The 27,825-nt window shown below is 53.1% G+C and overlaps 8 protein-coding genes and 1 non-coding gene across 9 annotated transcripts; 6 read left to right on the top strand and 3 right to left on the bottom strand.

The window, feature by feature from the left end:
* Nucleotides 1–216: 216 nt before the first annotated feature.
* Nucleotides 217–1,546, top strand: QC764_403320 (uncharacterized protein; the record flags this gene model as incomplete). Its single annotated transcript, XM_062946615.1, has 2 exons — nt 217–1,290; nt 1,352–1,546. 2 exons carry the CDS (start codon nt 217–219, stop codon nt 1,544–1,546), a joined length of 1,269 nt encoding a protein of 422 aa, XP_062800387.1.
* An 819-nt stretch (nt 1,547–2,365) lies between these two features.
* QC764_403330 (uncharacterized protein) lies at nt 2,366–3,520 on the top strand (the record flags this gene model as incomplete). The annotated part of the gene is made up of 1 exon (XM_062946616.1): nt 2,366–3,520. One exon carries the CDS (start codon nt 2,366–2,368, stop codon nt 3,518–3,520), a length of 1,155 nt encoding a protein of 384 aa, XP_062800386.1.
* Nucleotides 3,521–4,245: 725 nt separating this feature from the next.
* On the top strand, nt 4,246–4,910 carry QC764_403340 (uncharacterized protein; the record flags this gene model as incomplete). The annotated part of the gene is made up of 2 exons (XM_062946617.1): nt 4,246–4,507; nt 4,574–4,910. The coding sequence occupies 2 exons, from the start codon at nt 4,246–4,248 to the stop codon at nt 4,648–4,650; spliced, it is 339 nt and encodes a 112-aa protein (XP_062800385.1). The 3' UTR covers nt 4,651–4,910.
* A 690-nt stretch (nt 4,911–5,600) lies between these two features.
* Nucleotides 5,601–8,733, top strand: QC764_403350 (uncharacterized protein). The gene is made up of 2 exons (XM_062946618.1): nt 5,601–7,012; nt 7,068–8,733. Exons 1-2 carry the CDS (start codon nt 6,080–6,082, stop codon nt 7,911–7,913), a joined length of 1,779 nt encoding a protein of 592 aa, XP_062800384.1. The 5' UTR covers nt 5,601–6,079; the 3' UTR covers nt 7,914–8,733.
* Nucleotides 8,734–8,956: 223 nt separating this feature from the next.
* QC764_403360 (uncharacterized protein) lies at nt 8,957–10,671 on the bottom strand. The gene is made up of 3 exons (XM_062946619.1): nt 9,895–10,671; nt 9,744–9,833; nt 8,957–9,689 (listed from the first exon to the last, which is right to left on the bottom strand). The coding sequence occupies exons 1-3, from the start codon at nt 10,207–10,209 to the stop codon at nt 9,195–9,197; spliced, it is 900 nt and encodes a 299-aa protein (XP_062800383.1). The 5' UTR covers nt 10,210–10,671; the 3' UTR covers nt 8,957–9,194.
* Nucleotides 10,659–11,772, top strand: PAM16 (mitochondrial import inner membrane translocase subunit TIM16). Its single transcript, XM_062946620.1, has 2 exons — nt 10,659–10,844; nt 10,903–11,772. The coding sequence occupies exons 1-2, from the start codon at nt 10,842–10,844 to the stop codon at nt 11,323–11,325; spliced, it is 426 nt and encodes a 141-aa protein (XP_062800382.1). The 5' UTR covers nt 10,659–10,841; the 3' UTR covers nt 11,326–11,772.
* Nucleotides 11,773–12,242: 470 nt separating this feature from the next.
* QC764_403380 (uncharacterized protein) lies at nt 12,243–15,331 on the top strand (the record flags this gene model as incomplete). Its single annotated transcript, XM_062946621.1, has 2 exons — nt 12,243–13,893; nt 13,951–15,331. Exons 1-2 carry the CDS (start codon nt 13,433–13,435, stop codon nt 15,329–15,331), a joined length of 1,842 nt encoding a protein of 613 aa, XP_062800381.1. The 5' UTR covers nt 12,243–13,432.
* Nucleotides 15,332–16,213: 882 nt separating this feature from the next.
* On the bottom strand, nt 16,214–16,295 carry QC764_0065320. The gene has a single exon. It is a non-coding gene; the product is annotated as a tRNA-Ser (tRNA).
* A 6,990-nt stretch (nt 16,296–23,285) lies between these two features.
* On the bottom strand, nt 23,286–26,838 carry QC764_403390 (uncharacterized protein; the record flags this gene model as incomplete). The annotated part of the gene is made up of 3 exons (XM_062946622.1): nt 24,664–26,838; nt 23,704–24,411; nt 23,286–23,612 (listed from the first exon to the last, which is right to left on the bottom strand). The coding sequence occupies exons 1-3, from the start codon at nt 24,961–24,963 to the stop codon at nt 23,286–23,288; spliced, it is 1,335 nt and encodes a 444-aa protein (XP_062800380.1). The 5' UTR covers nt 24,964–26,838.
* Nucleotides 26,839–27,825: the final 987 nt, after the last annotated feature.

Raw genomic sequence — 27,825 nt, 5'->3', positions numbered from 1 at the left:
CTCCATCCAGTCCAATTCTTTTTTCCACCAGGCTACCGCCCAAATAACATCTCTCTCTCCCGCCGCGCCGCCGTCAAGTCCGCCTTCCTAAAGTCATGGACGGCTTACAAACTCCATGCTTATCCCTCAGACGAACTCGCTCCTGTGTCAGGGAGAGGAAAAACGACGTTGGGCTGGGCGGGGACGTTGGTTGATAGTTTGGATGTGTTGTGGGTCATGGATTTGAGGGAGGAGTTTTATGATGTTGTGGAGGAGGTTTGCAAGATTGATTTCGCGGGGGGGAAGGGGGGGGTGGATATGGGGAGGTATCTGGGGGGGTTGGTTGCTGGGTATGATTTGTCTGGGGAGTGGGGGTTGTTGGAAAGGGCGGGGGAGTTGGGGGGGTTGTTGATGGAAAAGGGGAAGGGGCGAGAGGGAACGAGGACGGGGGCTTGGTTGGAGTTTACACGGTTGGGACAGCTGATCGGTGATAAAAAGTATTGTGATACTGTGAGTGGGGAGGTGGATGTTTTGGAGGAGGGGCAGGAGAGGACGAAGTTGAGGGGGTTGTGGCCTGTGAAAGGGACTGAAGGTGATGAGGTTTTTGGCCTGGGGAAGGGGGCGGAGGGCGTTTATGGTAATCTACTCAAGACGGCGGCTTTGCTCGGAAGGGGGAGAGAGGGGAGGTTGGAGAGGATGTGGAAAGAAGCCATGGGGGTGGCGGAGGATTGGTTGCTCTTCCGGCCCATGCTCGCGGAGGAGGATAGGGATGAGATAGGGGATAGGAGGGATGTACTGTTGGTTGGTGAGGCGAGGATGAACGGGGATGAAGTAGAAACGGCGCCAAAGGTTCAGCATTTGGGTTGCTATGCGGGGGGGATGTTTGGGCTGGGAGGGAAGCTGTTTGGGAACGAGGAATATGTCAAGATTGGGGAGCAGCTCACTCGGGGTTGTGCGTGGGCTTACGGGGCGTTTCCCACGGGTTTGATGCCAGAGGTGCTCGAGGCGGTTCCTTGCGAGGGCGACTGGAGGGACGGGCCGTGCAAGTTTGATGAGGACAAGTGGCGGAAAGAGGGCAGCAGGAAGCTGAGGAAGCCGTTCAAGTCGGTGAAGGACCCAAAGTACCTACTCAGACCGGAGGCTATCGAGAGCTTGTTCGTCATGTTCAGAATTACGGGAAACAAGGAGTACCAAGAGCTGGCATGGGAGATGTTCCAGAGCGTAGTCGGGGCTACCGAGACGGAGCTGGCGTTTTCTGCCATCAGCGATGTCACTGTTCATGGCCTACTGAAGAAGCTGGATTCGATGGAGGTAAGCGCCACTCAATCTCAAGGCTTGCCACTGATTACTGACATATCCTGATCATGTTCAGAGCTTCTGGCTAGCCGAAACACTCAAGTACTACTACCTCATCTTCTCACCACCAGACCTCATCAGCCTGGACGAATGGGTCCTCAGCCCAGGAGCACATCCCTTTCGCCGAGACAGCAGTGGGTTCATCACCCGAGGCTTCGACGAACCCCCACGCCCAAAAAAGAAGAAGAAAAAGAAACCAGGGGTACCATGAATACCAACGTGGTCTACAGGGAGCTATTACAACAATAAATCTTCAGGATCCACGGGCAGGCCCGTCGACATGGATGGGTTGAGATATTTGCCGGGAGTGGACCTGAGTTCTTTTTACACGGGAAGCCCAGCAGGAAGGGTGTCCCTGGATACACGGAGGACGTCCATTACGGAGGGTTCGGGTCCGGCTTACCTTGGCTGTGCCATATAGCCGGACGTGAGGAAGTTGCTGGACGGCCTCTCTCACTGCGTCCAATACTAGGTACATGATTCGAGTGTTGGAAAACCCGAAAGACTGGCAACGGAGATGATGACAGACGCGTGGAAAATTTCCAATGACAAAAACACAATGAGAAGGCGCATTTACGGAGTTTCGTTGGGAGTTCAAATGGCTTGCGGGTCTGAGAATGAATCTTGGAAGAGGAGAGGATTGGGCTTGGCTCAAAGCTCCGGATACCCTTGGGTTTGTGGTTTCTTTTTGGCACTGGATGACCTAGGCGCTTGGGCGGGATAGGCAATGTACGGTAGTTGTACGGGTAGACCAAGATGGCAGATGGTGGTCAAGAACACTGCCAATCAGAGATAAAGAGTTTCATATTCCTGCTTCACCGGCAGTCTCCAAGGCTGGTTGGTTGAAGAGGTCCCGTCGAGAACATGCGAACGAGACATACCATTGTCTACCCTAACCCTGGGCCAATCAAGTCTCTGCGATGGCTGAAAATTCCACTTTGAGCTCGACGCTGCTCTAGCACTGCAGTTCATTTCACGACTCACACCTCACCCCGTCTCACACACGAACTCACACAGAAACTTTCTCACTATGCATTACATAAAACTACTGCGACCGCCAGTGGTCGAGTTCGTCAGATCAGAACGATGCCTCCGATTAGTACTCGCCGTCACCACCGATCTCGGGGACTCGTTCTTCTCACCCAAAGACCCAGTTGAGCTCCTTGTGGTCGGCGCTTACACGACGACAAAAGATGGAAAAGAGCAACTGGTACCAGTTATCCTCACACAACGAAATACGCCAAAATGGAAGGCTGGGATGAGAGTTCTCAAACTGGATCTTCCACTGCCTCCACACCCCATCAAAACGATCCAGATCCGGCCGGCAGACCGTCAACTTACAGCTCTTGGAACGACAGACATCTACCCACCAACGGGCCAGGGACTCATCCTAGCGGCATTCTCTGATGTCTCGCTGGACAGGAACACAGCAGTACCTCCTGTGTGCTTTCGGAGTTTGAGGCTGCCAACAGCCGATAACCAGACGCTCCAAGTGGAGGAGGATATGGGGGATAGCATAGCCCGGCACATCTGGGACTCTGGGATTGCCACTGTGTCTCTCCTGGCCGACATGTTTCTGAGCACCAGCCCGAAGGGAAACCCAATGCCCGCCTTGAAGCAGCTCTTTCAACAAGATCGGGACAGGCCACTGAACATCCTCGAAGTTGGCTGCGGCATCGGGACACTAGGCATAGGGGTGGCCCGGCTGCTTGCTTTGAAGAAGGCTCCCAGACAGATGACAACTCGTATCCTCATGACTGATCTCCCCGAGGCTGAAGAACGAGCCAGAGCGAATATCGCCCGGCAAGCGGAAGCTCTCAGCCAAGCACCAGCACCCTCGCTAGACTTTGAGAGCCTCGACTGGATAGACGGGCAGAATGGCGTGTTTGGAGCGCAGGTCCAGGATAATACCTGGGATTTGATTGTCGTGAGTGACTGCACCTACAACACGGATACTTTGTCACCGTTGGTGCAGACGCTTTCGGCTCTTCATGGCCATTCCGGCGAGCAGTCGGTCAGGCCAAAGGTCTTTTTGTCGACAAAGTCAAGACACTCGTCCGAGAGAGAGTTCTGGGATCTGATGGCTGCTGATGGGTGGAGTATTGAGGAGGAGGCTACACTGCCGCTTCCTCATATTGATGGGGGTGGGAATCCTGTTGAGTTGTATCTCTTTGAGAAGAAATGAAGAGATGTTGAGTCTTCTGTCCTCGCGGTTGTATCCTGCCAGTCCAAGCCCATCATGTCACAAAGGGCAGCACCCCGATGACTTCAATAAGGCAGATGTAGGTCCGACCACAGCTTTGCGGTACCTGCATCAACCGTCCTGGTGGATGATCCCATATGTGACCACACTGACCAAGAACATCGTGACATCCCAACTCGACAAACAATGGACCTCCCAGTCACCAAAATACTTGTCGCCTGACAAATCTCCAGATCTTCCCCCCGAGTCATCCCATCTTGTAGTACACCTTTCCACCAATGGCATCATCTCAAAATAGAATATCGAAGCGGATCTTCAAGATGGACAGTTCTCGACCCATCTCGACCGTTGGAAAGCCGTTGCAGGTTGCCCAGCGATGTGAAATACCTCTTCTCTGATTGGTCGACAGGAGGTGTAAGCAGCCAATCAGCCTCCGGTCAATGACCCAATCAGGTGGTTCCTGACCAAGCCTCGCCCCGCAGGTCTCAGCTTGCGGGACAGCCTTACGGACCAACTGCCAGTTGATGTCAGGTCGGCAGTTGGATACTGAACTTGTATAAGAGAGGCGGTTTCCTTTGATCGTCTTCCATTCAATATCACACATCACACAATTAACAGTCGGCAACTTATTTGAACTATAGTTCTCACCAACCAAGTTCTCTTCTCTCAACAACAACTACCATCACCACACTGCTCACACCACAAAAATGACCGCCCCAACCACCTGCTGCCGCTCCTCCAACAACAACGCCTCCTCGGCGGAGTGCGTCTGCGCCAAGCAAGCGACCTGCTCCTGCGGGAAGCAATCCGCCCTCCACTGCTCCTGCTCCGCCGCCGCGACGGAGAACACGGTCGCCGGACCGAGATGCAGCTGCCGTGCTAGACCCGCGGGCCAGTGCACCTGCGAGCGTGCCGCTTCGGAGAATGTGACGCCTGAGAAGGCTTGTGCTTGTGGTTCAAGACCTGCTGGTAAGTTTTGGATGAGAGAGAGAGAGAGAGATGGGGAAAATGGATTGTGGCTAATGAGAGGAATAGATGCTTGCACTTGTGAGAAGGCTGCTGATGGGGGGTTCAACCCGGAGAATGAGATTGATTTTACTACCAAGAAATAAGTTTACTGAACTTGTCTCTATGGGAAAGTCTTTCTGGGTTGGGGTCTGAGGAACAGCATTGCATGGCGTTTGGGGGTTTGTTATGGGAATTTGACATGACCGGGACAACATCTCGACAGAGGCCGGGACGGACAGGACGGAAGGGGCATGGAAGGATTATGAAGACCTGGTTGTCTGAACTGGGCCATCAAACTGGGTTGGGGTAAAAAGAGAAATAGGGATATGATAATAAAATATGTTTATCGACGATTCGACTTTGACAGGAATCGTGGACCTTTGCTCGGATGCGCTGAGTGTGGGGAAACTGGTGGCTGTCTTTGAAGACAGGTCCTGTTGCTGACCAGTTAGGCGTTATCAAGAGCCTTCGCAACTGTCCTTGACAGTATCAGGTTTCAGAGTCTTTGTCGAACTCCCCAATTCTTGATTTGATGCTCACAGCTGCCAACTTGGTCCCTTCTGCAAAGCAAGAACACATGGGGTTACAGAGAGGGGTAGTAGGGGTGTTTGTTGGGCCATTGATAAGAAAATCATGATGCTATCGAGAGAAAGAAATCGAGTGGCGGGTGAGTTCTGCAATGCAGGCCATCAGATCGGGAACAGTGTTTGCAACGTGTCAGCTCCAGCGGCGCACCGGGCAGCGTGATGCCAGCCTTCAAGGTGCTGATGCATAGCGCCGTATTGCTATCAGACCTGGTGATATCTTGGAGTTGATCATCAGACGAGGGGGCTCCTCTCCTCACCCTGGCAACTGATGTCGTCGCGAACTGGCGCGCAAAGGAAATCACCGAAGCAAGGGAAGCTCGCCTCTGACCGCCCGGCAGAATCTCCCCAAAGCTCTTCAGGGGGCCGGCGCCACTGTTGCATTGGCTGACAGGGGTTCAATAAGAATTCTCACGGAGCACGTCCCTTATGAGCTCATCGAATTGGAAAGGTCGAGCTGCTGGCAGAGTCAACAAAAGCGACGACAGCAGCAAGGGAAATAAAAGTGCCAATTGTATTAATGGTATTGTTTGCAAGATTACAATTGATCTCGATGGGGCAGTAGAGTAGGCAAACACGATCAATAAGGGCACAATTGAAGAATAATAGGGCGCACCATATTGCGGACCCCATTGTGGAAGACCAACCCCCTGCAAAAACAAGAAAAATAGCGGGAACCCATCCAACCCGAGCCCAAAAAAGTCGTGCGCGCGCCGGCCCAAAATTCCTCCCTCGAACCCTTAACCCTCTCACACCTCGACACCCCGTTCCATCGACTGTCAACAAAGACACCAAAAAAAAGGTCGCGACTCTATCACGATCTTGTCCCCGTTGAGCCTCACAAGCACCATCTTTGCCCTCTCCACGTCTTTCTCACAGCCCTCTTGACCTCTCCCTCACAAAGCGCCTACTCAGGACATCACGGACCATCGCGTCAACAACACGAGCCATGCCTCCCAAAAGAGCTGCCGCGACAGCCGCGAGCGCTGCGACCAAAAAGACGGCTGTCGCTACCACCACCACCAAGAAGACCACTGCCACGACGGCTACTAAGAAGACTACTATTGCTGCGGCGACCAAGAAGACTGTCGCTACCACCAAGAAGGCTGCTGCCGCGCCCAAGAAGGCCGCCGCTGCTCCCAAGAAGGCCGCGCCCAAGAAGGCCGCGCCCAAGAAGAAGACTGTCGCTGAGGTTGCCCCCGAGTCTGATAAGGAAAACAAGGAGGAGCCTGAGAAGAAGGTCGTTACCACCAAGAGAAAACGCACCCGGGATGACGAGGAGCAAGCCCCAGTCGCGTCAAGTTCCGAGGACGAGAGTGCCCAGGAGCCTGTCGACGCGCAGGCGCAACCGGCCAAGAAGAGGAAGGTCGCCGCTCCTAAAGCCCCCGCTGCGAAGCGCCCTGCCCGCGTCCTGAAGGCCATCAACGAGAAGCCCGAGCGTGTTCTCGACATGTTTGTGTTTGGCGAGGGCACCGCTGGCGAGCTCGGTCTTGGCAGTGTTAAGGTGGACGGCAAGAAGCCCATCGATGTCAAGCGTCCCCGCCTGAACCCCAATGTCTCCAATGTTGTTCAGATTGCTTGCGGTGGCATGCACGTTGCTGCTCTTACCAAGGACAACAAGATCTTCACCTGGGGTGTCAACGATCAGGGCGCTCTCGGACGCGACACCACGTGGGATGGTGGGCTCAGAGATGTTGAGGATGAGGACGATGACAGTGATGACGAGGACGACACTGGCATGAACCCCAAGGAGAGCACTCCTGCCGAGATTGACACGAGCGGCCTCCCCGAGGATATTGAGTGGGTTCAGGTTGTTGCCAGCGACAGCGCGACTTTTGCTCTCACCACCACTGGCCAGGTCTATGGATGGGGTACATTCAGGGTAAGACAAAACAACTCTCTGTACGACGCGATCTTGTTCTAACATTTGCCTCCAGAGCAACGAGGGTGTACTGGGCTTCAGTCGTAGTGTTGGCATTCAAAGGACCCCAGCCCACGTCCCCGAGCTGTCCAAGATCAAGCAGCTTGCTGCCGGTCTCAACCACATCCTCGCCCTCGACGAGAAGAATAAGATTTACGCCTGGGGCGCCGGCCAACAAGCCCAGCTTGCTCGCCGTCTCCTCGAGCGCGACGACACCGCTGCCCTCTACCCTGCCGGCGTTGGTTCTCTCCCCGGCCGCGCCAAGGCCGTCAAGCTTGCCTGCGGTTCTTACCACTGCTTCGTCATTGACACCAAGGGCCGTGTCATCAGCTGGGGTCTCAACAACTACGCCGAGTGCGGCCACGAGGACTCTGTCGGCGTCGACGGCGGCTACGTCATGCGCCCCCAGATTGTCGAGTCGCTCAGCGGTTACGAGATTGCCGACATTGCCGGCGGTGAGCACCACTCTTTGGCATGCACCACCGATGGCAAGCTCCTCACCTGGGGCCGGATTGATGGCCACCAGGTCGGTCAGCCAACCGGTTCGTTCACCGAGGACAATACTATTTATGACGACCGCCAGAAGCCAAGAATCCTCGTCGTCCCTACCGAGATCCCCGAGGTCAAGGATGTTGTCCAGGTCGCCGCTGGCACCGACCACAGCTTTGCTGTCACCAAGGATGGCAAGGTTTACAGCTGGGGTTTCTCGGCCAACTACCAGACTGGCCAGGGGACTACGGATGATATTGAGTCGCCAACACTTATTGACAACACCGCCATCAGGGACAGGAAGATCGTCTTTGCTGGTGCGGGCGGGCAGTACGGTATTGTTGCTGCCGAGAAGGAGGAGGCTCAGAATTAGGAGGCTTCTGATGAGGATGAGGAGACTGCCCCTGAGGATGAGGGTGTTAGTCCTCCTCTTCCTGAAGATGAAGGTGCTACTGTTTCTGATGAAGAAGCTGAAGGGGGTTGCTGCTGATGGGAATCCTTTTGATGATGACGATGAGGGGCAGTATTTCTTCTGGAGGGTCAGGATCAAGAAAGAGGAAGAGAGACAGCGACTCGGAGGATGAGGAGGATAGCGCCCGTCCACCGGCCGCGAAAGAAAAGAGCGAGGGATGTGCTGCGCTCGTAGGACGATTCGGAGGATGAGGTTGCGAGGGATGAATTGACGAACTGAGGAGACTACCGTGAGCTAGGAAGAGGTTGAGAATTCTCAAGATTTGTGGATGAGATTTGAAGGGGCATGTCGTCTTTGTTGTCTGTAACGGTCCAATGGATTATCACGGCCTGTTGTGTGGTCAGCGAGGAGAAGAAGGGGGGAGGGGGTTGTTTGATCAATATATTAGGGGTGTTTTTTTCTTTCCTCGGGCTGGGTTTCCATCACGGCACGGGGGATTCTTCATGCATGGTGTTTTCGGTTGGCGGTGGGGAGGGGGGAGGGGGCAAATGGTTTTTTTCACATGGGTCGGGCTCGTTGTATTTGACGTTTTCACTTTTTGCCGCTCTCGGGTCTCGTGCTACAAAGCATAGAATATAATGGTGGAACAAGAAAAGGTTGTGGGGGTCGTGGCAGGATAACTACCACACAGACTTGCGGACTGGACATGAAAGCATTTGCATTAGCGGAATCAAATCAAAAGAGAGAGCCTGAATAAAATTTTCAAAAGCGGGAACATGTTTTTATAATATATATATTCTGTTTTTCACACTGTGGTGTTTGGTTTGGGAGGTACTCTGATTGAAGGGATTCAGATAACAGGTGATGGGGCGCGTTGTGTTGCTTCTGTAGATGGAGAAAGGACTTGGGATGACGAATGAAGATCTAACCAATATGCAAACCCATGACCTCTTGACCATAGTTCAACGTGATCGAAAGCAGCACAACTAGCAGCTGGAAGTGTCAACTTGGCCATTATTCTACCATCAACACACGCTCTCATCCCATCTGATATTCAATATCATCTGTCATTATACTAGTACACCAAAATAACCCCCTCCCCCCAACTCCATCACACCGCCCCCATTTTTGGCAATAATCATAATAATGTCAACATAATCACCACGCTATATTCCTTCCCACTCCCCAGCCTCTTCCCCATCTCACAAAATTCAACCCTGTATCCTACCCTGTCTTCCCTTCCTACGCCTTCCCTGCCTTCCCCCCTCTGCTACTAAAAACGCCCATGATCCCAAACCCGACATAAAACAACGCCAACGGATACGCCACCAAAAACCTCTGCCTGTTCATCCCCCCCACCGAGCAAAAGATTCCACTGGCGGCATAACTGCTCCATAACACCGCCAAGGTGGTCAAGAAAATCCCGAAGGGTGTCGCCATGGGCATGACGATTCCGACTAGGGAGGTGGCTACCAGTGGGAGGAGACAATACCCCAGTACCGAGGCGGATCGGGCAAACGTCAATGTGGTCGTAGCACCGGATTGGGACTGGGAGTGGTGGTGGACGGGCGCGCCGGGGTAGGATGATTGACCGGGGGCGGAGGGAACGGCGGTGGAGGGGTCGACGGGGGGTGCCATAAGGGAGAGGATTGTGTGGAGGGATACTGAGCCGAGGACGGCGAGGCCGTAGATGAAGCCGAAGTGGACGGAGCCGGAGAGCATGAGGAAGGTTCCGAACTGGGAGAAACAGGTTAGAAAAGGATGGGGGGGTGAAAGGGAGGGGGGACGAACAAGGAAGAAGAAGAGGACGGGACCGGCGAGGTCGGAGTCGTCCATTAGGTGTTGGTCTACGCGGGAGAAGGGGTTTAGGACGGCGAAGGTCTGGGGAGTAAATATGTTAGTTTGATCATGCTTGAGAGATGGTGAGTTGTGGGTTGCTGACCTTGCGCTGGATCTTTGTGAATGATACCCCCAACTCCTCCAATAAGGGCGGCTCCCCGTCGTACCCCTCTGTTGAAAAGGCGGCGAGCCAGCCTGTTCTTAGCCCACCTTGCTCGTCCATGCGGCCTGATACTCCTGGGGCGCCGGCGAAGCCAGAGGTGAAGCTGCTGCCGAAGCCGCCGGAGGAGGGACCGCCATAGCCGTAGGATGCTTGTGATGGGGTCGCGTGGCCAGATACTGGTTGTGCGTAGTTGGACTGGTAGAACTGAAGACCGGGGTTTGGCTGGGCGGGGCCGCCGCCGTAGTAATTTGACATTTTTGGGGGCTTCGAGTGTTCGCGATGTGGTGATCTGGTGTCCCTGTTCGTATGTCGTGTTCAGGGGATCGTTGACGGGGGAGCTGTATGCATGCAAGTTACTCGGTCGTGGAGGACACTCGAGGTTGTCGAGTTGGATGCTGATTGTCGACTCGTTAATCTTTGAAGCTCTCGGTATCGCTCGTGATGTGTCAGTAAAGAGCGTGGTGGTGGACAATTGCGTGGACAATGACCAGGATTGTTAACTGACAAAGTTGCGATGTTGCATCTTTCAGATGTCAAGCTCCCTGCGCCAGCACTGGCCAGGCGGCGTCACCAAGCCGCTTGGTGGGACGGGCCAAGCGTGAAGGGTGCCAAGACGGGCTGTTGCCAACTGTTGGCTACAATTTAAACAGCTGTCACAATAGCTTGCCGGCAATCGGCGGCGCGGCATCTCGAAGGCGGACAATTTTTCGAAGCATGGATTCGGTCATGTTGCTGTCGCTTCTGTGAATTTCCACACCACTACCATCACCACCACCACCCACTGCCGCCGACGACCACACAATCTCACCGCCACCTTCCCTCCTCCCTCACTCTCACCCAGCACAAGGAAGGCTTGCAAGGTCGCCGACGTCTGCTTGTAGTTCAAAATGGTAAGCATCGGCATACCTTGTTCTCACCACCCTTGCAACTAACCAACACCCCGCCCAGGCCTACCGCCTCATAACCCAAGTCGTCCTCATCGGCACCCGCGTTCTCGGCCGCTCCTTCGCCGAAGCCTACAAGCAAGCCGCCGCCTCCTCGGCCTACCAACGCGCCCAGGCCCAGTCCGGCAATGGCACCGCCGGCCGCGCCAGCCTCAGCAGCGGCATGACCCTCGACGAAGCCTGCAAGATCCTCAACGTCAAGCCACCACAAAAGGGGGAAGCCAATATGGAGGAGGTCATGGAGCGATTCAAGCGCTTGTTTGACAACAACGACCCCAAAAAGGGCGGTTCATTCTACCTGCAGAGCAAGATCCTGCGTGCGAGGGAAAGGATCGAGGCCGAGGTGCGCCCACATATGGAGAAGGCGGAGCAAGAGGCCGAGGTAAAAGAGGGGTGGAATCCAAAGCTGTACAAGGATAAGAAATAAGACGTTTTCTTTCTCCAGGGGGAACGACATATCGAGCGAATGGGTGACAGGTTGGGCCAAGACGACTGACAACGACTGTTCGAAAGACGGTATCGAGAGACGACACTTGCACCACAGCCTGGCCATCTACCGCATTGTACACAACATCTTCACTCGACTTTTGTTTTTTTTTAAAAAAATGGGGCAGGCAGGCGGGCGTGCATGCGGCGGGCAGGCCAGGCGTTATGAGGGATATTTTTGGGTAGAATTTGGGCGGCGAGGAGCATTTCATCAGCTATGCATTGGGTTAGAACTGACACGGCCCCGCCTTGTGTTTTTAATACTGTACATTATGTAGGTAGCGGGCATGGTGATGAGCTACGAACTGGAGGGGCGCATCTCTGGACGAGGTCTAGGGGAAGGCTTTTTGTGGTGGGGAGGGAAAAGCAAATTCAAATCAGGTTCACAAACTCGGTTCGATTATAATGTGGTTTTATTGCAGAGGATAAGTTTGGGAGTTCTAGAAGCTTGCTGATATCATGCAATAGTCTGGTCGTGTTGGCGTTGGTACCCTACCCGGGACTCGGGACCTTGTCTGATCTTCGTCGATCACGCAGCCGCTCAGCATTACGGCTTGAGAACTATCAGCACAAGGACTTGCAGTTCCCGGCCATAGCAACGGTACTAAACTGTGCCTGACAACAAAGTTAACTTGGAGTAGACCTTTTGCTCGGCTAGGTCCGTTGTCTCGACATCGTCATTGTCGGCAAGGTGACTGGCGGCATATTGGCTCAGGAAAAGCTCAACAATTGAAAGTGCTCAAAACCGAGCACGAGAAAGGCGCTCTTAGTGCTATCTCACCCGTGTGACTCGGACGGCGTGTGTCATGCCAGTTATGCCCTCATTGAGCGTGAACCGAGATAAACGTATCCTCGCTCGCCAAGGAGCTCAGGGCAGTAGCTTTCTCGACAACTTGGAGATCCCGTGGACAAACTTTGCTCTTTTTATTTACTGTCCAACAAGAAGGCAAAACACACCGACAAGCCGCTTTCTGACCTCGACAGGGATCAGGAAGTATACGATCGGATCCGATGCACCCGGCCCCCCGCATGAACCGCAACACCTGCAGCTGCGAGATCTGACCTCATGTCATCTCATCACCATCGCTATATGCCGGCACCCGCCGGTCAAGAGCGCTCAGACGACAGCTCCACTCCAAGATGACATCCACACAAGTGGTTCACTTGCAAACCTGCGAGAGAATGCACAAATATTGAAGATGCATATGCGGCCAGTAGATGGCCTGGGATCATGACAGCTCCTATCAACGTCGCGATGTCATCAGTCGCAGCTTCTCGATATTCAGTCTGTCAGGGCGAAGATATCGACACCAGCGACAGGCCTGGCTGTCACCTGTGCATAGCAATAGATCGGATGTCTAGGTCAACCACCCCTGGCCATCCCATCTATCGACCACCACCCCTTGATCTCATCCATACAGCAGCGGCTCGAACCCCAGCATTAATAGGCTTTCCCGTTCATCAAGCTTCCAGAAGCTTTCGAGGCTTCGGATGCCGGTCAGAGCCTGACCACAAGAAGGCTGGTTCAGTGCCATCCAGGGCTCCCACTGGCTGCTCCGACCACGAATCTGTGGTACCAGATCACTGTGGCTCCGCGATCGCCCTCACACATCATGCCTTGGCTACCCAGCTTCAGTTGCACGTCGTTCTTGAGCTTCGGTCGACAGCTTGGCGTCATTTCGGATCAAGGAAGCAGCAGTCTCTTCCCATCTTTTTCTATCGTTCTGAGATCGACACCTGATGCGGAGTGCAGAGTGCAAGGCACCATCACGACGGTTCCGCTACCGTGGGAAACACCTATCCTCCACGCCATATCCCCCACATTCCCCGGAATGTTCCTATTTTCTCTTTCGCCCTATCTCATCAAGTCGATCTATCTCGTTCTCCCCACACGAGGCTTGATGTCCGTTCATTGCGTTTCTTTCTGACCACAGTCGATATCTATCCAGGCCGGCACTGACCAGCAAGGCTTCCACTCTTTTTCATTTCCTTCTAGCTTCTAGGAGCTTCACCTCTTCAGCACAAGGTACTCGGGCCCATAATGCCATATGTTGATGTTGAAAACCTTGGGCAGCCTCGTCCTGGGACTCACAACTGCGGCGCTTGGGAATACTCAACGGCTTTCAGGTCCCTCATCTGAGCTAGTTCTTGGTGATATACGAAATAAAGCACACAATTTGGTAGATGGCGAGACAAAGCATCAAAGAGCTATGGGGAGAATTGGGCAATTGGGAGACAGTTACACGAGGCCAGCGGATATTTCTAGGTCCCTCAGCGAGAAAACTACAGAATCTTCATCAAGACGACCAAGGAGAAGGAGACAAAACACAAAAGATACAACAGATGATGCCGATTCGACACGGGCTGTGTGTCAAGGCAAAAATGGCACAACAATCGACTGCCTGGAAGAGATTGGATGCTGCATGTTGCCGACTGGAGAAGCAGCATGCTGTTCAGCGGCCGGTGTCACATGTCACGAGAGTGACTGTGTTCAGACAACTGCTTCGATGTAAGTTACTTCCCGCAACTAATATCCAGGCTGGCAGTTGAAGACTAACAACGACAGCAGACCGCTGCCGGCAGCATCCAGTTTGGCCATTATCACCGTCACACAAACCATCACCAGCACGGTCACCTCCTTTGCAGAGACCAGACTTGCTATTACTACCAGCACCCAGCTTCTCACTTTTATTAATCCAACACAGCGTACAGCTACTTCGACGGTTATTGTAACGTCTTTCGTAAGGAGGGCAAAACGAACCTTTGGAAGCCCTGTTGAGATCACGCCAGTTCAAACGCGTTTTGTCCTGGCGCCTACTAGCAGTCCGGAACCCCGTACAACCCCAATATCGAGCAGAGAGTATATGGGAGGCAGAGCTGCGGTCGGGAAACGGCAAGAGGCAACGCTCACTTCCACGGTCGTGATCAGAACGACGGTCTTTGTTCCTGGTGTCACGACAAGAACACTCACCAATATCGTTTTCTCAACCACGCTGGCGGCTCCTAACGCAGCTACCACAGTCTTCGTCACCACAACCGTCTTTAGACCTTTGTCCTCGAGCACAACTACCGTACCGGAGGCTACAGTACCGATGGACCAGTCCCCAATAGAACCCACACCCTCCTCAACGACCGGTTCCGAGTCAGCTACTTCTCTCACACCAACAGACTCAACAGAAACCACAAACCCAACAGAGCCCACGGAACCACTCCCCACCGATTCTCCGGCTCTAAATTCAGCCACCCCCTCTTCCCCGGCGCCAACCACTTTGGCATCTTTTACTGATGTCACCACCACCACCACCATCACAACCTTCCCGTCATCAGAAACCACCACCACTTCCGTGATGGAACCAACAGGAATGGAAACAATGTCCCTCTCCCCAACTCCCACAGCGGGCCCCAACACCCCCCTCACACCCCAACAACCAACCCTCACCCCCGCCCAAATAGCCGCTCTAGTCCTAGGCATCATCCTCGCCCTCTTGCTATTCATAGCCCTCGCGTTCATCCTCCGCCGTCTGGTCATCAAAAGAAGACAAGCCCAAGCAAAGATCCGGCAGCATCTCTCCCCTTCCCCTCCGCCCCTCATGTCTGGCGGGAGGCCATCAGCACCAGCACCCACAGTCCCAACCGGCCCCTCCTCCAACAGCTCCTACAGCGGGTTGACAGGCGAAGGGGAAGTCAGAATCGTCATCCGCCCCGCACCCAAAAGAAGAACGCAATCGAGTGGGATTGGGTATGGGCAGGGGATGGTGTGGCCTTTGCCGCCTGGGAGATTGTCCGCCAAGTCGGGGGAAGGGGGGGGGGAGTATTCTATTTTTGTGGATTCCCCTTCGGAAAGGGGAAGGGAGAAGGAGGGGGAGTGGAGTATTGCTTCTGAGAGGGGGAGTTTGGGGATGATAATGGGCAGCAAAGGGGGAGAGTATGTTGAGTGGGGCTGCTAGTTCGGGGGGTATGGGTATGGGTATGGGTATGGGTATGGGGGTATGGGAGTGTGAGGGGGGAGTCGTACCCTGGGTTGGGGACGCTGTTGACGCCGCCGCCGCCGCCGTTGAGGTTGGCGGAGAGGAGGGAGATGGAATTGGAGAGGGAGCGGGAGGTTAGGGGGTTTAGGACGGGTTTGTTGGGGGGGCGGGATACGGATGAGAGCGCGGGGGAGGGGGGTAGTGGGAAGGGGAAGAGGCCTGTGACGAGGGGGACGGAGGATAGTGGGTTTAGGGGGATGAGAGTGGGAATGGGGGGAGTAGCAATGATAGTCCTGAGTCGAAGAAGAGTGGGCAGAGTGGAAATGGAGGAGGCCGAGGGGGCACGCTGGGGAAGAAGGGAAGCTTTGGGGTGGGAAAGGCTTGGTGACGGTTATACGGCCCTGCTAGGGGGTAGTAGGGCCAGTGTTGGAAGAGAATTGGGCGGGTTTAGGGGGTCCAGCTGGCTGTTGACTGAACCTGCTGGCACGGGGGGGCTGATGGTTGTCATGGATCTACATACATACCCAGGGGAAAGTGGCTTCTGGGGAAAGGAAGCAGGTATGAAATGGAAGCATTGTTGGATAATTCTGGGCTTCAGAAATAATGGAACATCAACTTGGAGAGAACAGCTCCAAGGTCAGGGGTCTGGAGTGTGTATAGAAAGTGGTGCAGCTGTGTGCTCAGGTGCGCAAATAGATACCCCTCATACCCGGGTGGAAGAGATGAAGAACACGAGCGGTTAGATACCGTTGGCTATGGAAAGCAGTGCAGATTTCTGCTTCGAGCAAAAGAAGTGTATCATCCGGGTGCATAGTCCCAACATAACTCCCATCTCCGACACCCATTTCAACCAAGTTCAAAGGCGTGGTGGCGGAGTGGTCTAACGCGCAAGACTAGAAATCTTGTTCCTTCGGGAGCGTCTGTTCGAATCAGGCCCACGTCGAGTGACATTCCATTTTTGTCTCGTTTGGTTGTGTGGTGGAGTGAGGGTTTTTTTTTTTGTTTATCGCTCATGATAGTGTCAGAATAGCCAATGAGGCCCACTATTGAGGAATTAATATCTTGGCAGTAGGATCTGAGCTGCCTGGGTCGGTTTTATAGAGGCACCTGGGCAACTCTCCCACGTATAATACTATAATTGACACTTCTGACGACCCCATTACCTGATTTGATAGATGGCAGGGGCTGAGATAATGGTGATAACACCATCGCTATCCGTACCTAGCTCGCTTCACTCATATCTTGAACAGCGGTTTTGTAACAGTAGAGTTTGTTGGTATTTCTGGATTCGACAGCGTATCTCTCATTGCACCGAATCATCTAGCTCTTTGTCTGTTGTCACGATGTAGTAGTAGATAACTCCCCCTGTACCACTCAGGGGCGAGGACATGGAACGGACAAAAGCAAGGGTTAGGGTCCTGGGCTACTCCGGTTAGCTGCGGGGTTTGGCGATCTCCGTTGCATGCTGCACGTCTGCCCCTCCCCCGCGATCAAGACCCAACCCCGCCCTCCATGATCTTGAAGTTTTATTACTCGCCAAACGCGTCTATTCCTTGCCGAACTTGATCAGAATCAGGACTTTTTCGATCGGAAATTAAAGCGAAGGGTTCGTTTTATTTGACGTAATAAATCTCCTGACTGGGCAGCGAAATCAATCCAGGTGTGGGGAGATGGAGTGTTTGGACAGGGTAACCTCACGACGTCATGCAGCAAGCGCCGGACGAACTGTTGCATGCCCAGAAGAGCCGTTAAGAGATGCCCAGTGTTTGCCATCAGCTGAACAGTTATGGTGGCTTCGAGGTTAGGCTCTGAGCGAGGTGCTGGGCAGCAGTAGAAGAAGTACGATTTTGTGAGCTTGGGGTGAGGCGCCTGAACTTTCCTACCTACCTTGCCTGCGGGACACTGCATGCAGTTCGTGGTTCATGAATCTAAATTTCTGGCAAGTTCCCGCTGAGCACGGCATATCACATCGGCCCTCGATCCGGTCAGTCTGCAATATCATCGGCCATCAGCTGCAACGTGAGAATGAGACAAGTGCTGCCGGCATCCGTTGAGAACTCTCTCGGTGCTCGGTCTGCTGGTGAATCCGGCAGCAAAAGGAGTGAAGGCCGAGGAATTATTAGGAGGCAGGTCAGCATCGTAACCGAGACATCCGCCAGAAGCGGTAAAGAGGCAACATATTATCATCTTTCTGTGGAGGTCAACCCCAAAGAGGACAGCACCGTGTGTGAAAAACAGTACGCTGCCATACATTCACGATGGGGGAATACTTTCCTTTTCTCCAACCAGAGTACGGAGTTGGACGTCCGCGCACGCCTTCACCTTGGAGAGAGGAGGGGGAATGTTGGAAGGGGGGGGTGTACATACTGACCCCTCCTTCAACGATCGCGCTTCCATTGCAACGCTGCTACTGCACTGCGCCTAGCCCAACAGCAGCACCTGGTAAGCCTGTGGTTGAGGAGACACCGTCATACTGACTAAACCCAGATCTTGTGTCTCTCCCACACCTAAAAATACATAAGCAGGCTAGTTTCTCTGCACAATTCCTGACATGCAGTCTTGAAGGCATGCTCGTGGATAGGTTGCCTAGAGTTGTGTGTGGCTGTTTTTCCCTTCTAGAAGGGTTATGTAAGTGCGAGCACGAGATGGCGGTGCTGGGACTGCGATGTTCCAAGTTTCGGGTTTCATCGTGTGGGTGTGAAGAGGGAAGGAAGCCTGGAGATGGGATGATTCAGCAAACTTGAACTTCACCTTTCCCCAGGTTACCTTGAAGATATTGTCAATCATCTGTGAGGTGAATAACACCGTAGACATGGCAAGGAAGCGTAGCATGACAACCCCCAAATCTGGATCTCACAAGAGTCACCATCACCAACATCCCTTCACCTCACTGGCAACATAGACGCGCACGCATCATCACCAACCCAATCTATCACCCACCCTAAAATACCCAGGAATGGAAAGAGAAGTTTTTCGCGCAACAGCAAAAAAAGAATGGTGTGAACACCCATCACGGCGAATCACAGGCAGATCACAGTCACACGGCCTCACTGATTGGCTCTGTTCCACGAGGGTGCAGCAAAGTTGGATATGCACGACATTTTTGGCGGCACTAATCTGGGGCGATGCTGAGGGTTTTGGTTCAACGTTAGCCGCCCGCTGAGCACACACTGTCAGCAAGCACTATGTGTGTGGGTGTGGTGCGTAGGTAGCTCTTGCACCAAACATGGGCGGTTGAGGTGATGATCATAGGGATGAGATTATCACAAGGCTGGGATTGTGCGATAGTGCTTGTGGTGAACTTTGGGTATGTTCGGTGAGTCAACTTGGGCGCTTTACACTTTGGCGACGGATTCCAGAAGGCTGTGTGAGATGGTGCAAAGTTGGTATGAGAGGATGTCTTGGGGTCGAAGGGTGACGCCGTGAGGAGGACACCAGAGCTTGAGTATGGTAAAATGTGTGCACATCGGATAGGATCGCGGTGCAGTATTGATTGTCAGATGCTTCTGATGAAGCTTGGAGTCCGTCCAGATAGGTAGGTCAGGCAAGGTAGGATGAAGAGGCTCTGCTGAGGCTACTTCTGCCCCATGAGCAAACCCGCACATCTCACGGACCAGGACTGCCGTCAATATTTACCTGCTTCCAGCAGATGAGGGGTCGTAGCTAGCCTTCAGCTCATCTTTTGTTTCTCTAGTCTAGGTACCTCGGTTCTCGAACCTTACTTGACCCGGAGTGCAGACAATCACCTCAACGTTATACTTCAGCTGGACCCCAAGCAGCACCTTCCATGGGGAAGACAGAATCCCATCTGCAGCTCTACACTCAGGTATCTCAGCCACAATCTGATATCTGATCCTCACATCCATCAAGAAACATGAAACAATCCCCCAAAGACTCACCTAACGCCACTACCGATCCCATAAGGCTGAAGCTGAAACTTTCCCTTCTGCTCAGCCTCGATCCCCCAAACCTCCCCCAAACGCCCCATATTCATCAGTGGAAGCCACCTGCGGGCCATCCCATGGATTCCCCAGGCCAGATAATGCACCTTCCCAATTGTTTCCTTTCCCCCTCCCACGGGACAGTCGGCAGCCACATCCTCAGACCAGGTGGTGTGTGCATGTGAGAGGCCACGGATGCAGGTCGACACACGGCTGAAGAGCGTAACCGGACAGAGAAAGGAAGGCTTCCAATGCAACCCCTTTCAACGTGCAATCCCACCCAGCCACGCCAGGCCACAGTGATGGAAGGGCTGCCAACTCGTCTTTACCCGAATAACCCCAACCGAAGCCGGAGCGAGCATCAATGGCACTCTGCTCGGAAGGCTTGGGGTCTTCCCGTCTCTAATTTCCAGCCAAAACTCCAGAAGATGGAGGACAGGAAAGGCATCATACCCAAACAGAAGATGAAAGCCAACCAATATAACACTTACCACCCCCAACACCATCAAGAATACAAGGCTCTGGCCCAAACATACCTACCACGAGGGCAAACCTGCACCCCCAAAACCCACCGAGAATTGGATAATCATGGTAGGTAGGGTAGTATGGCACCACCAATATAACCACTGGCATATATAGTCCCCCCAGCGTTACCTTTTCTGAGCCGCCGTCCGCGTCCACCCCAAGACCGAGCAAAGCATGAGGCGTGGGTGTGCGCCTAACTTTTCCATCTTCTCACGCGACACAACATGCTGTGCCTGTGGGCAACAACCACTGGCTGGTAGCACACTGTCGCAGCCTTGCTTTCGTTCACCATTCATCCAATCCATCGTGCCAGAACCACTACGGCTCAACAGTCAAAACATCATCATCCAAGGCAGCTGCGTTAAACCCAAAATCCCTTGGTCCCAAGTCTGCGCCAGAAAGTATATAGTACCAAGCACCGTCATCATTGGCCCTTTCCTCACCAGCGAGAGTGGTACAAACAACCACCCCCGCGCCCCAAAATAGGGGTCTGGGAAAATCTGACCTGCTGTAGTAGCACACACAACTTCCGCCGCCGCTGGGAAAGAACGTGGTAAAGATGCTGTGCCGCAGGGGCAGAGAGCGTGAGTGTGGTGAGCAAGATTGAGGCGCAGTCTTGTCGTTCACACCCGGAAAAGAGAAAGAAAGAAAGAAAGCCACACCACGAGGTTTTGCTGCAAGAGATGGATTGGGATGGGACGGGACGGGGTTACCGATCACCGGCGTCATCCTTCTCGGGGTTGGAGCTGACGGGAGGGTTCGGTGATGTACATGTCCCAGCACCGAGCAGAAAATCCGGTGGAAATGTTTGACGCCGTCAAGGTGTGATAGTGATTGTTTGTTCAGGAAGGCAGACAACTTTGCCCAACCCCCACTTCGCACTTTCACTCGGCCGGCGGCTGGAAGAGGCTGTGAAAGGTGAAGTTCGTTGGGTTGGTTGGGTTGGGCAGAGGGCAAACCCACTTGTAGGGCTGGATAAGTCCACCCACCACTCATTCATGCGGTGATGGAGTTGTGCAGTCTGAAGCCAGAGCCAAACCTTTTCTCAACGTCCAACGCCCGGATCACCATCTGCCCTCCTTTAACCTTACTTGCTGTGGCCCAAGCGCACACTGCTGCAGGGAGAGAGCCGGTCGGTCGCGATAGTTTCACCCCGGCAGATCTCTCATGAGATGTTTCAGTCCCATCACAGTCATCCGTAGCCCGAAAGAAAAGAACAAACATACGCCCCCCCAAACCGCGCCTCAAACCTAGGTAGGTAGCTACCATCTACCGGTTTTTATTCCTCCCAGATGTTTCAACTCTGCACAGTGCACCTCGACGCATTGGGGGCTAGATCTTGACTTGTCCCTTTTACACGCCCAATACCTAGCTAGGTGTTCAGGTTAGAGGATCAGATAACAGGTTAATCCTTCTCCCATCCTTCACACGGGAAAGACTCATCGGCGTGGACAGACAATCCCAAACCCACCGACCTCCTTTTTTTTTTTTTTTTTTCCTTTCCCTCCAGCAAAATCGCAACCGCGTCCCGTCGCACGGGTTGGAATATTCCCCGAGAATCTGTCCGACTGCGCCTCCCAAAGAAGGTCAGATCAGGAGTCACCAATGAGAGACCAATGTCGTAAACTTCGTAAAAGAAACATGGGCAGGCAGGAAGGTGAGATGTTGTCGGCCGTGGTTTATACACGGATACTGGCTGTATAATGACACCCAACCTCCCGATGACCCGTCAATAACTGTGCGCTCGACTTTGTGCGACGAGTTGTGTCGTGTTGAGTTCGCAGCTTCTGTCGCTACCCGTGTCCAGGAACAGGAGGTGATCACATCATCGGGAGGTGACTTGCATATCGTGTTTGAGAGTTTTTCAGCTTGTGATAGATCGGCCTCTGTAGCTGATCAGAAGCAAAGATGTTTCTGCAATGTGCAAGGGAGAAAAGAGTTTCATCCAAAAAAAAAAAAAAAAAAAGGGAATCTCGGCTGGGAAAAAAGAACGGAAGGAGGCGAACCGGTAAGATGGAAAAAAGGGCGGCCGATGCGGTCCGAATTCTTCTGTTCATCTGACCGGATGGAGAGAACGGACGGTCGTTCCTGCCATCGGATTGGTGATGCCCGCCTGGTGACATCCAAGAAGTTGTCGCACTGTGTTTTTGCCTTATGTCTCCAAGCATACCCCGTCACTGTCATTAAAGTTGGGGGTGGATTCCTTATTATGTTGACAAGTTCAGACGAACCGTCCAGGAAATAAAAGTTGGAACTGCCATCCTGACAGTGGAGGTCCCAAACTCCGCAATTGACATTTGACAGGTAGCCCTACTGATGGAGTCTTTTGTGAAGATTCTCGAAAAGCGGCATGTTCATCATGGATCCCTTGGATTAGTCCAGTTCCAATTCCAGCATCAAACTTTCATCTCATCTTCCAAAGCCAGGGGGAAAGGAAATTCATGTCATGAATCCAGATAATTGACATCCATCATCCCCTGCCACTTGGTAGTTACCAGGCAGACGTGTGTCCGACACAAGCCATCTGATTATTTCCCCTCAACCTCCCCTTTTTCCATGACATTTTGTGCGAGTGTGATGAACAAAAATCTGAGCGGCGCAAGTGAAATGTCAAAATATTGAGAGGCACAGACAAAGGAGATCCCGATGCCCTGGTGAGACTGGAACTTGCCGATAACACACTCGCATACGCGCACATACCACAGAGTGTTAGGGCTCGGATTTAGGGTTCCTTTTTATCCCCATTTTATTGGCACAATGTTTTCCAGCTGTGAGACATTACAAAATATTTTGTGATTTTTACCATGCTTTACATTTATAGGCGAAAATGAAGAATGTGGTGAGATTCCCAAGTAAAAAAAATGTTGAGGCACACAAATCACAAGAGGCGTCAAAAATTATTGTTCAGTAAGTGAGAGGGGAAAACAAAATAGTTGAGCTGTGAACTAAAATCCATATTATATCTCAAAACGTCGAACCCGAAACATTTCCTTCTAATAATTGCTAGACCGCTATTCTATTTGACCCTCGCTGCTGTCGCCCTGCCAGATATCTTGTCACAACAAAAACAAAAAAATACTAAATAGAAAATGGGTATATCCATCTCGTGGGAAAGAATAAAAAAGATAAAGAAATGAAAGGAAATAGGGCGCGCGTAAAAAATTCGAGGCGCCCTTGATGACAGTGTAAATGATCGAGGCTTCTTGGACGCCCAGCGATGCCGACCACCCCAAACCAAAGAGACAAAAAACAAGACAACCATTACATGGCGACATACCGCCCCGCCCCACGCCAACAGACCTGATAGTTAAAAAAAAAAAAAAACAAATATCCTCCGAGATCCAAAGACCTGCCCCGTGATCCATCCAAGTAGAAAAAAACCAAAAAAACCACTGGTACTTTTTGTTATCCGTGTCCCTCTCTCTCTTGTAAAAAGAACAAGTCGGCAGCTCTTCTGTTGCTGCTTTTCAATAGTAGTAATAATAATAAATAATCATGTCCGATCCTGCCTCGTCTGCACATTGGGTATTGGGTATCGCTGTGGAAAGACCGGAAAAAGACGACAACACGACGCTAGGGGGAGTGATCCCCGCCCGTGTTTTATAAAGACCCCGGATGACCAAAAGAGTTGGAAAGAGACCTAATCGTACAACCTGGCTCCTATAAATCCTTTTCGGGTTCTGTTTGTTTTGGTGTTGTGTTGTTGTCATGGCATGATAACCATGTGTGATGTGATGTGAAGTGATGTGATGTGATGTGTGTGTGTGTGTCTGTGTGTGCGTGTGTGATAGATAGTGTGTATGATGTGGGAGGGGAGCTGACGCGGGAGGAAGATGAGGAACCATGATGGCAATAATTTTACACGGTCGGGCTCCGGAGGATCTCCTCACAGTTGGTGTCGAAGCGCAGGTTCCAGAGGCGGACGGAATGCATAAAGCGCTCAGTCTTCTCTAGCTCACGCTCACGGCCGAAGAGGGTCTCGACAAACTCTACACCGGCATTCTTTCCGAGCTGGGGATCCTTCTTCTGGGTGGTCTTGACGCGAAGCATGGGGGCCTCGCACGCCTTGAGGAGCTTGCGGAGCTTGTCGGTGAGGCGGTCGCCGGCCTCGATGAAGTCCTCAACCATCTGCTTGTTCTCCAGGGCACGGATCTTGGGAACGGACTCCTCGGCACGCTTGATCTTTCCGGCCAGCTGGATCAGAAGGAGCCAAAGCTCTCCGGCCATGTCCGAGATGGGGGTGGAGGGTCCGTGGTGATAGACGGTCCAGTCATAAATCCACTTTCCAAGGGAGTTGGCATCGAAAACACTACCCAGCAGCATGATCGGCTCCTCAGTGGGATCCCAGTTCTTGAGAGAGTATCCGGGCGGGATCTTGTGCCGCTTGGCATCCGCCTCCGTGGCAGCACGGGCAGCAGGTGGTGGTGGTGGCTTCTTGTGGGGGTTGGCGGTGGGTCGGGCAGTCTGAGGTCTCTGAGGAACCGATGTTGAGCTGCGGCGAGCATGGCCGTTGATGGGAGCTGTACGGCGCTGTTCCTCAAAGCGCGGCGACGCGAACCCCGCCTCTCTCTCTCTGTCGAAAAAGGGACCGCCCTGCTTGTAGTAGTGGTAATCAGTTGCATGCCCTCTCCCAGCGTTGACAGTGAAGAAGTCCTTGTTGCGCTTCGACTTGGATGACCTCCCCGGCAGCAGGTAGGTGACACCATCGATCTCGATGAGCTCGTCCTCGTCCGACTCTCCATGCGCGTCCACGACCGGATAATAGGAAAAAGAGGTGCTGCGACGCTCCCTCCTGGGAGGCGATGCCGAGAAACTTGGCTTGCGTGAAGACCGCGATTGACTCACATTCACATTGGCAGTGGCGTACTGGCCTTCGCTATTGTACCGAGGCGAGAACGAGGGCGTCCGAGGACTGGGGAACTCGTGCCTGAATGAGGCGCCAGTGGTGCTCGGAGTGCGGAAGTGGGCGCGGGTGGCCGGTCTCTGGACCGGAGGAGGCCCATAGTAGCCGGGTCCCCGGGGTGATGGTGTCGGAGAAGGGCTGGGAAACTTGTTGTCGTCGTAGAAAAATTCCGCGGTGCGTGCGGACGCATAGGGTGAATAGCTAGCCATCGTCTCCGGCTCTTGTGATGTCCTTCGAGACATCAAATCCTAAAAAGAAAAACCTCTTTCTCTCTCTCTCTCAAATACCCCCTCGCCCGATGCCAAGGCTGTTGTTTTGAGTCGTTTCTGCTGGGTTTTGTCGTCGAATCCGTTTACTGTGTTGGGCGCTGAAGGGGACCAATTCACCTTGGTCTGTGGTCGGTAGGAAGAAGGGGGATGCACTGTCTTCTGATTTCTGACATATCAAGGGATCTGGCGAATGGTTTTATGCGCTGTCCTGATGGGAGCCACGGTCACCAAAGTTGCGAAGAACTCTGGTGGTTGCGAGAAGGAACTGGACGCTTCGTGGAGGTCCAGTGTTTGGCTGCTTTGTAATCGAGTGTCGGATCTCGAAGACTATGACTGGTGAATTATTTCATGAGAGGGTTTTTTTTTGGCGAAGCCAAAGGTGCTAAAGCAGGACGAAGAGTTTTCGGGTGTGGGTGGCCTTTATAAAAATGGTGGGCAGTTCCACTCACGCACCAAAAAACAGGGGCAAGGTCTGTTCTCAGTGAACTTGCGAACTTTTTCGCTCGAGGGCTGGGGGCTGATGTGATGGTGGGGGCGTGTGCGTAACTGGGATGTGGCAGGGGGAAATGTCTCAGGGGGCTGTCTATAACCACTCCTCCCCTGCCTGACCAGGATCGCAATGTATCCTGCCCAGTCCCAATTGAATTTTCCAACACTGTGTCTTTCTCCAGCGCAAGCATGGCCCGTCTTGCGGCCAATGGATTTCCGGATAGAGAGAGGAATTTCTCTGCTTCTCTTGCGTAACGCTCTCTGCGATGTTGAGATGAATCACGGGTGAATCACTCAACAAGAGTCTTCCATTTCTCTGACAGGTCCCAGGTCCTGGATTTGTGAAATTTGCGAATGGATTGCAAAACGGGAAGGCGTGTGATGCTCCCCTTCTAAGCGAAATTGGTCCACACAATGGCTGGGAATATTTCAAGGTCTCTGTCCAACGTCGCGTCGAGCCCAGGCTTCATTTCAAATTCCCAACGGCCCGTGAAAATTTTCAAGAGGCGTCGACGCGGCTGTTCTGCCTGAGTGGTGTAAACGAGGCCGGAGGCGCAAGGGACAGGAAGGCTGGGAATCCGGAACAGCGGCTTGGGCCACCCTGGCCTATCTGACCACGAGAAATGTCGTGGCCTTGTGGACGAGGCTGCAAACAGAGTCGCTTAGCGCTTCGTATCAATTGCGTTTCGGGGTATATGTTGCCGCCGGATAATACTCCGTGCCTGCTGAGCTGTGAGCAATCTTGGGAGAGATGATTGTGAACCGTCGTCAGCAGATAGGTGCCTTCAACCATGTGTGATGGTGATGATCAGCGGCGGCGTTGAGCTTCATCATCGAGGAGGTGCAAGATGGGATGGGCACGTAGAGACAAAGAGTCATAGTTGACGGAGTACTCGGAAGCAGGCGAGAGGTTTGATTATGAAGGCGCCAGTTCGGTGACGTTTGCTTGCCTTCTTTCGCCCCTCTAGTGTATGAATGATCTGCCATATTGGGATGGTGAAATGCGGGGTTGCATGTGTGAAGCTGTGACATGTTGATGATGCACACAGCGGCACAAGCATAACCACCCAGATAACGTATGTAGGTCCAAGGTCCAGATGACCGTCATGTGGTTGCTGGCCACCACGTCCCTATCCCCAACCTGGATCTCGCAGATAGCCTGGCCGGAGATCATCGGAGCCCGCCAAGCGGGAACGGTTGTCACCGTCGTCCGGCGCGGGGGGCCGATTGTTCGGCGCAGGAGTGCGGGCGTTTGTAGCTCACGTGTCCCAGATGCACCGACCTGCAGGCCCGTTTGAGGTGGGGGAGATCTGGCGGGACTTGCATGCGGCCGCCTCGAGGGCCAATCACGAATTTCCATGGAATATTCCACCCCTCCACTTGCCTTCTTTTTAAATCATGGAATTTCTAATCTTTGGACATCTCCTTCGATATCCCATCCACACGTTTCTCTTTTTCGGCCACCATCCACCGCTTCATATCGACTGTTGTGCGATGTTCAGCAAAATTCCAGCATCTTAAACGGAAAATTAACGTGCGACCTCGTGTACGAAGACGATCTGGAGCACGAGCTTTTCTGTCCTCACAAATAACACCAACCGCCAATCATTCTTGATTCTGCCGGTACCGAGACCATATCGCCTGAATAGAAACACTGTCACAAATCCAAGCAGCTCTGCCGTGTGTGCGTCGGAGGACGAGCGGACGGACGGCCTGGAAGATACCCATGGCATACGACCAGACTGCCCAAAAGGCTAGCAAACATTTACAATATCGCTGCCGCACCTCGCCTATCACGGTTTTTCTCAACAAGACAGCAGCTTACCCAAGCCTTCGGCACGGCATCCCTTTGATCCCACTTGATGACACATCTCCGCTCACCGTGTCCTTCGCCAAAAGCACCCCGGAGCATCCACGGTGAGGACACAGTATCACGGCACGGTCAAGAACAGCCGCGGGTCAATCCGTCAAATCAAGAAGCCCTGCCCATCATGCACGAAGCAACACACCATCACACGGCCTTGGTATCCTAGCGCCGTCAATGGAGCGCACACCTCCCTTCACCTTCATTTTCGTCTTGTCTTGGCAGGCTTGGCAGTCGTACTGCCCAGTGGTGAATCCGGGCACGCTTTGTTTTTTTTCTAGAAGAAGCACACCCCTACCTTGCTCGCGTCTTAACCCCCGGTCGAGGTGCACGGCACCGACCCCCGTCAATCATTTTCTTTTCTGATTGATTTGCTCCCTTTTGGCTCACCGTAAAAAATTTTCTTCCCCGAACCAATGCGATTTTCATCTGACCCCTGGACCAGCGCCGTCGGCGAAAGGGGTGAAGCGAAAGCGACAAAT

This window comes from Podospora pseudoanserina, chromosome 4 (genome assembly GCF_035222485.1).
Source record: "Podospora pseudoanserina strain CBS 124.78 chromosome 4, whole genome shotgun sequence".
Taxonomy (NCBI): Eukaryota; Fungi; Ascomycota; class Sordariomycetes; order Sordariales; family Podosporaceae; genus Podospora; species Podospora pseudoanserina.
The sequence above is the reverse complement of the archived record's forward strand: the minus strand, read 5'-3'. Positions and strand labels throughout refer to the sequence as shown.

What these genes read in the sequence shown, in the direction of transcription:
- QC764_403350 (XM_062946618.1), top strand. Translation starts at nt 6,080, where the DNA reads ATGCCTCCCAAAAGAGCTGCCGCGACAGCCGCGAGCGCTGCGACCAAA. An exon ending in ATGGATGGGGTACATTCAGG is followed by an intron (nt 7,013 to 7,067) that starts GTAAGACAAAAC and finishes ATTTGCCTCCAG; the next exon opens with AGCAACGAGGGTGTACTGGG.
- QC764_403360 (XM_062946619.1), bottom strand. Translation starts at nt 10,209, where the DNA reads ATGTCAAATTACTACGGCGGCGGCCCCGCCCAGCCAAACCCCGGTCTT. An exon ending in TCACAAAGATCCAGCGCAAG is followed by an intron (nt 9,834 to 9,894) that starts GTCAGCAACCCA and finishes TTTACTCCCCAG; the next exon opens with ACCTTCGCCGTCCTAAACCC. An exon ending in CCGTCCTCTTCTTCTTCCTT is followed by an intron (nt 9,690 to 9,743) that starts GTTCGTCCCCCC and finishes TGTTTCTCCCAG; the next exon opens with TTCGGAACCTTCCTCATGCT.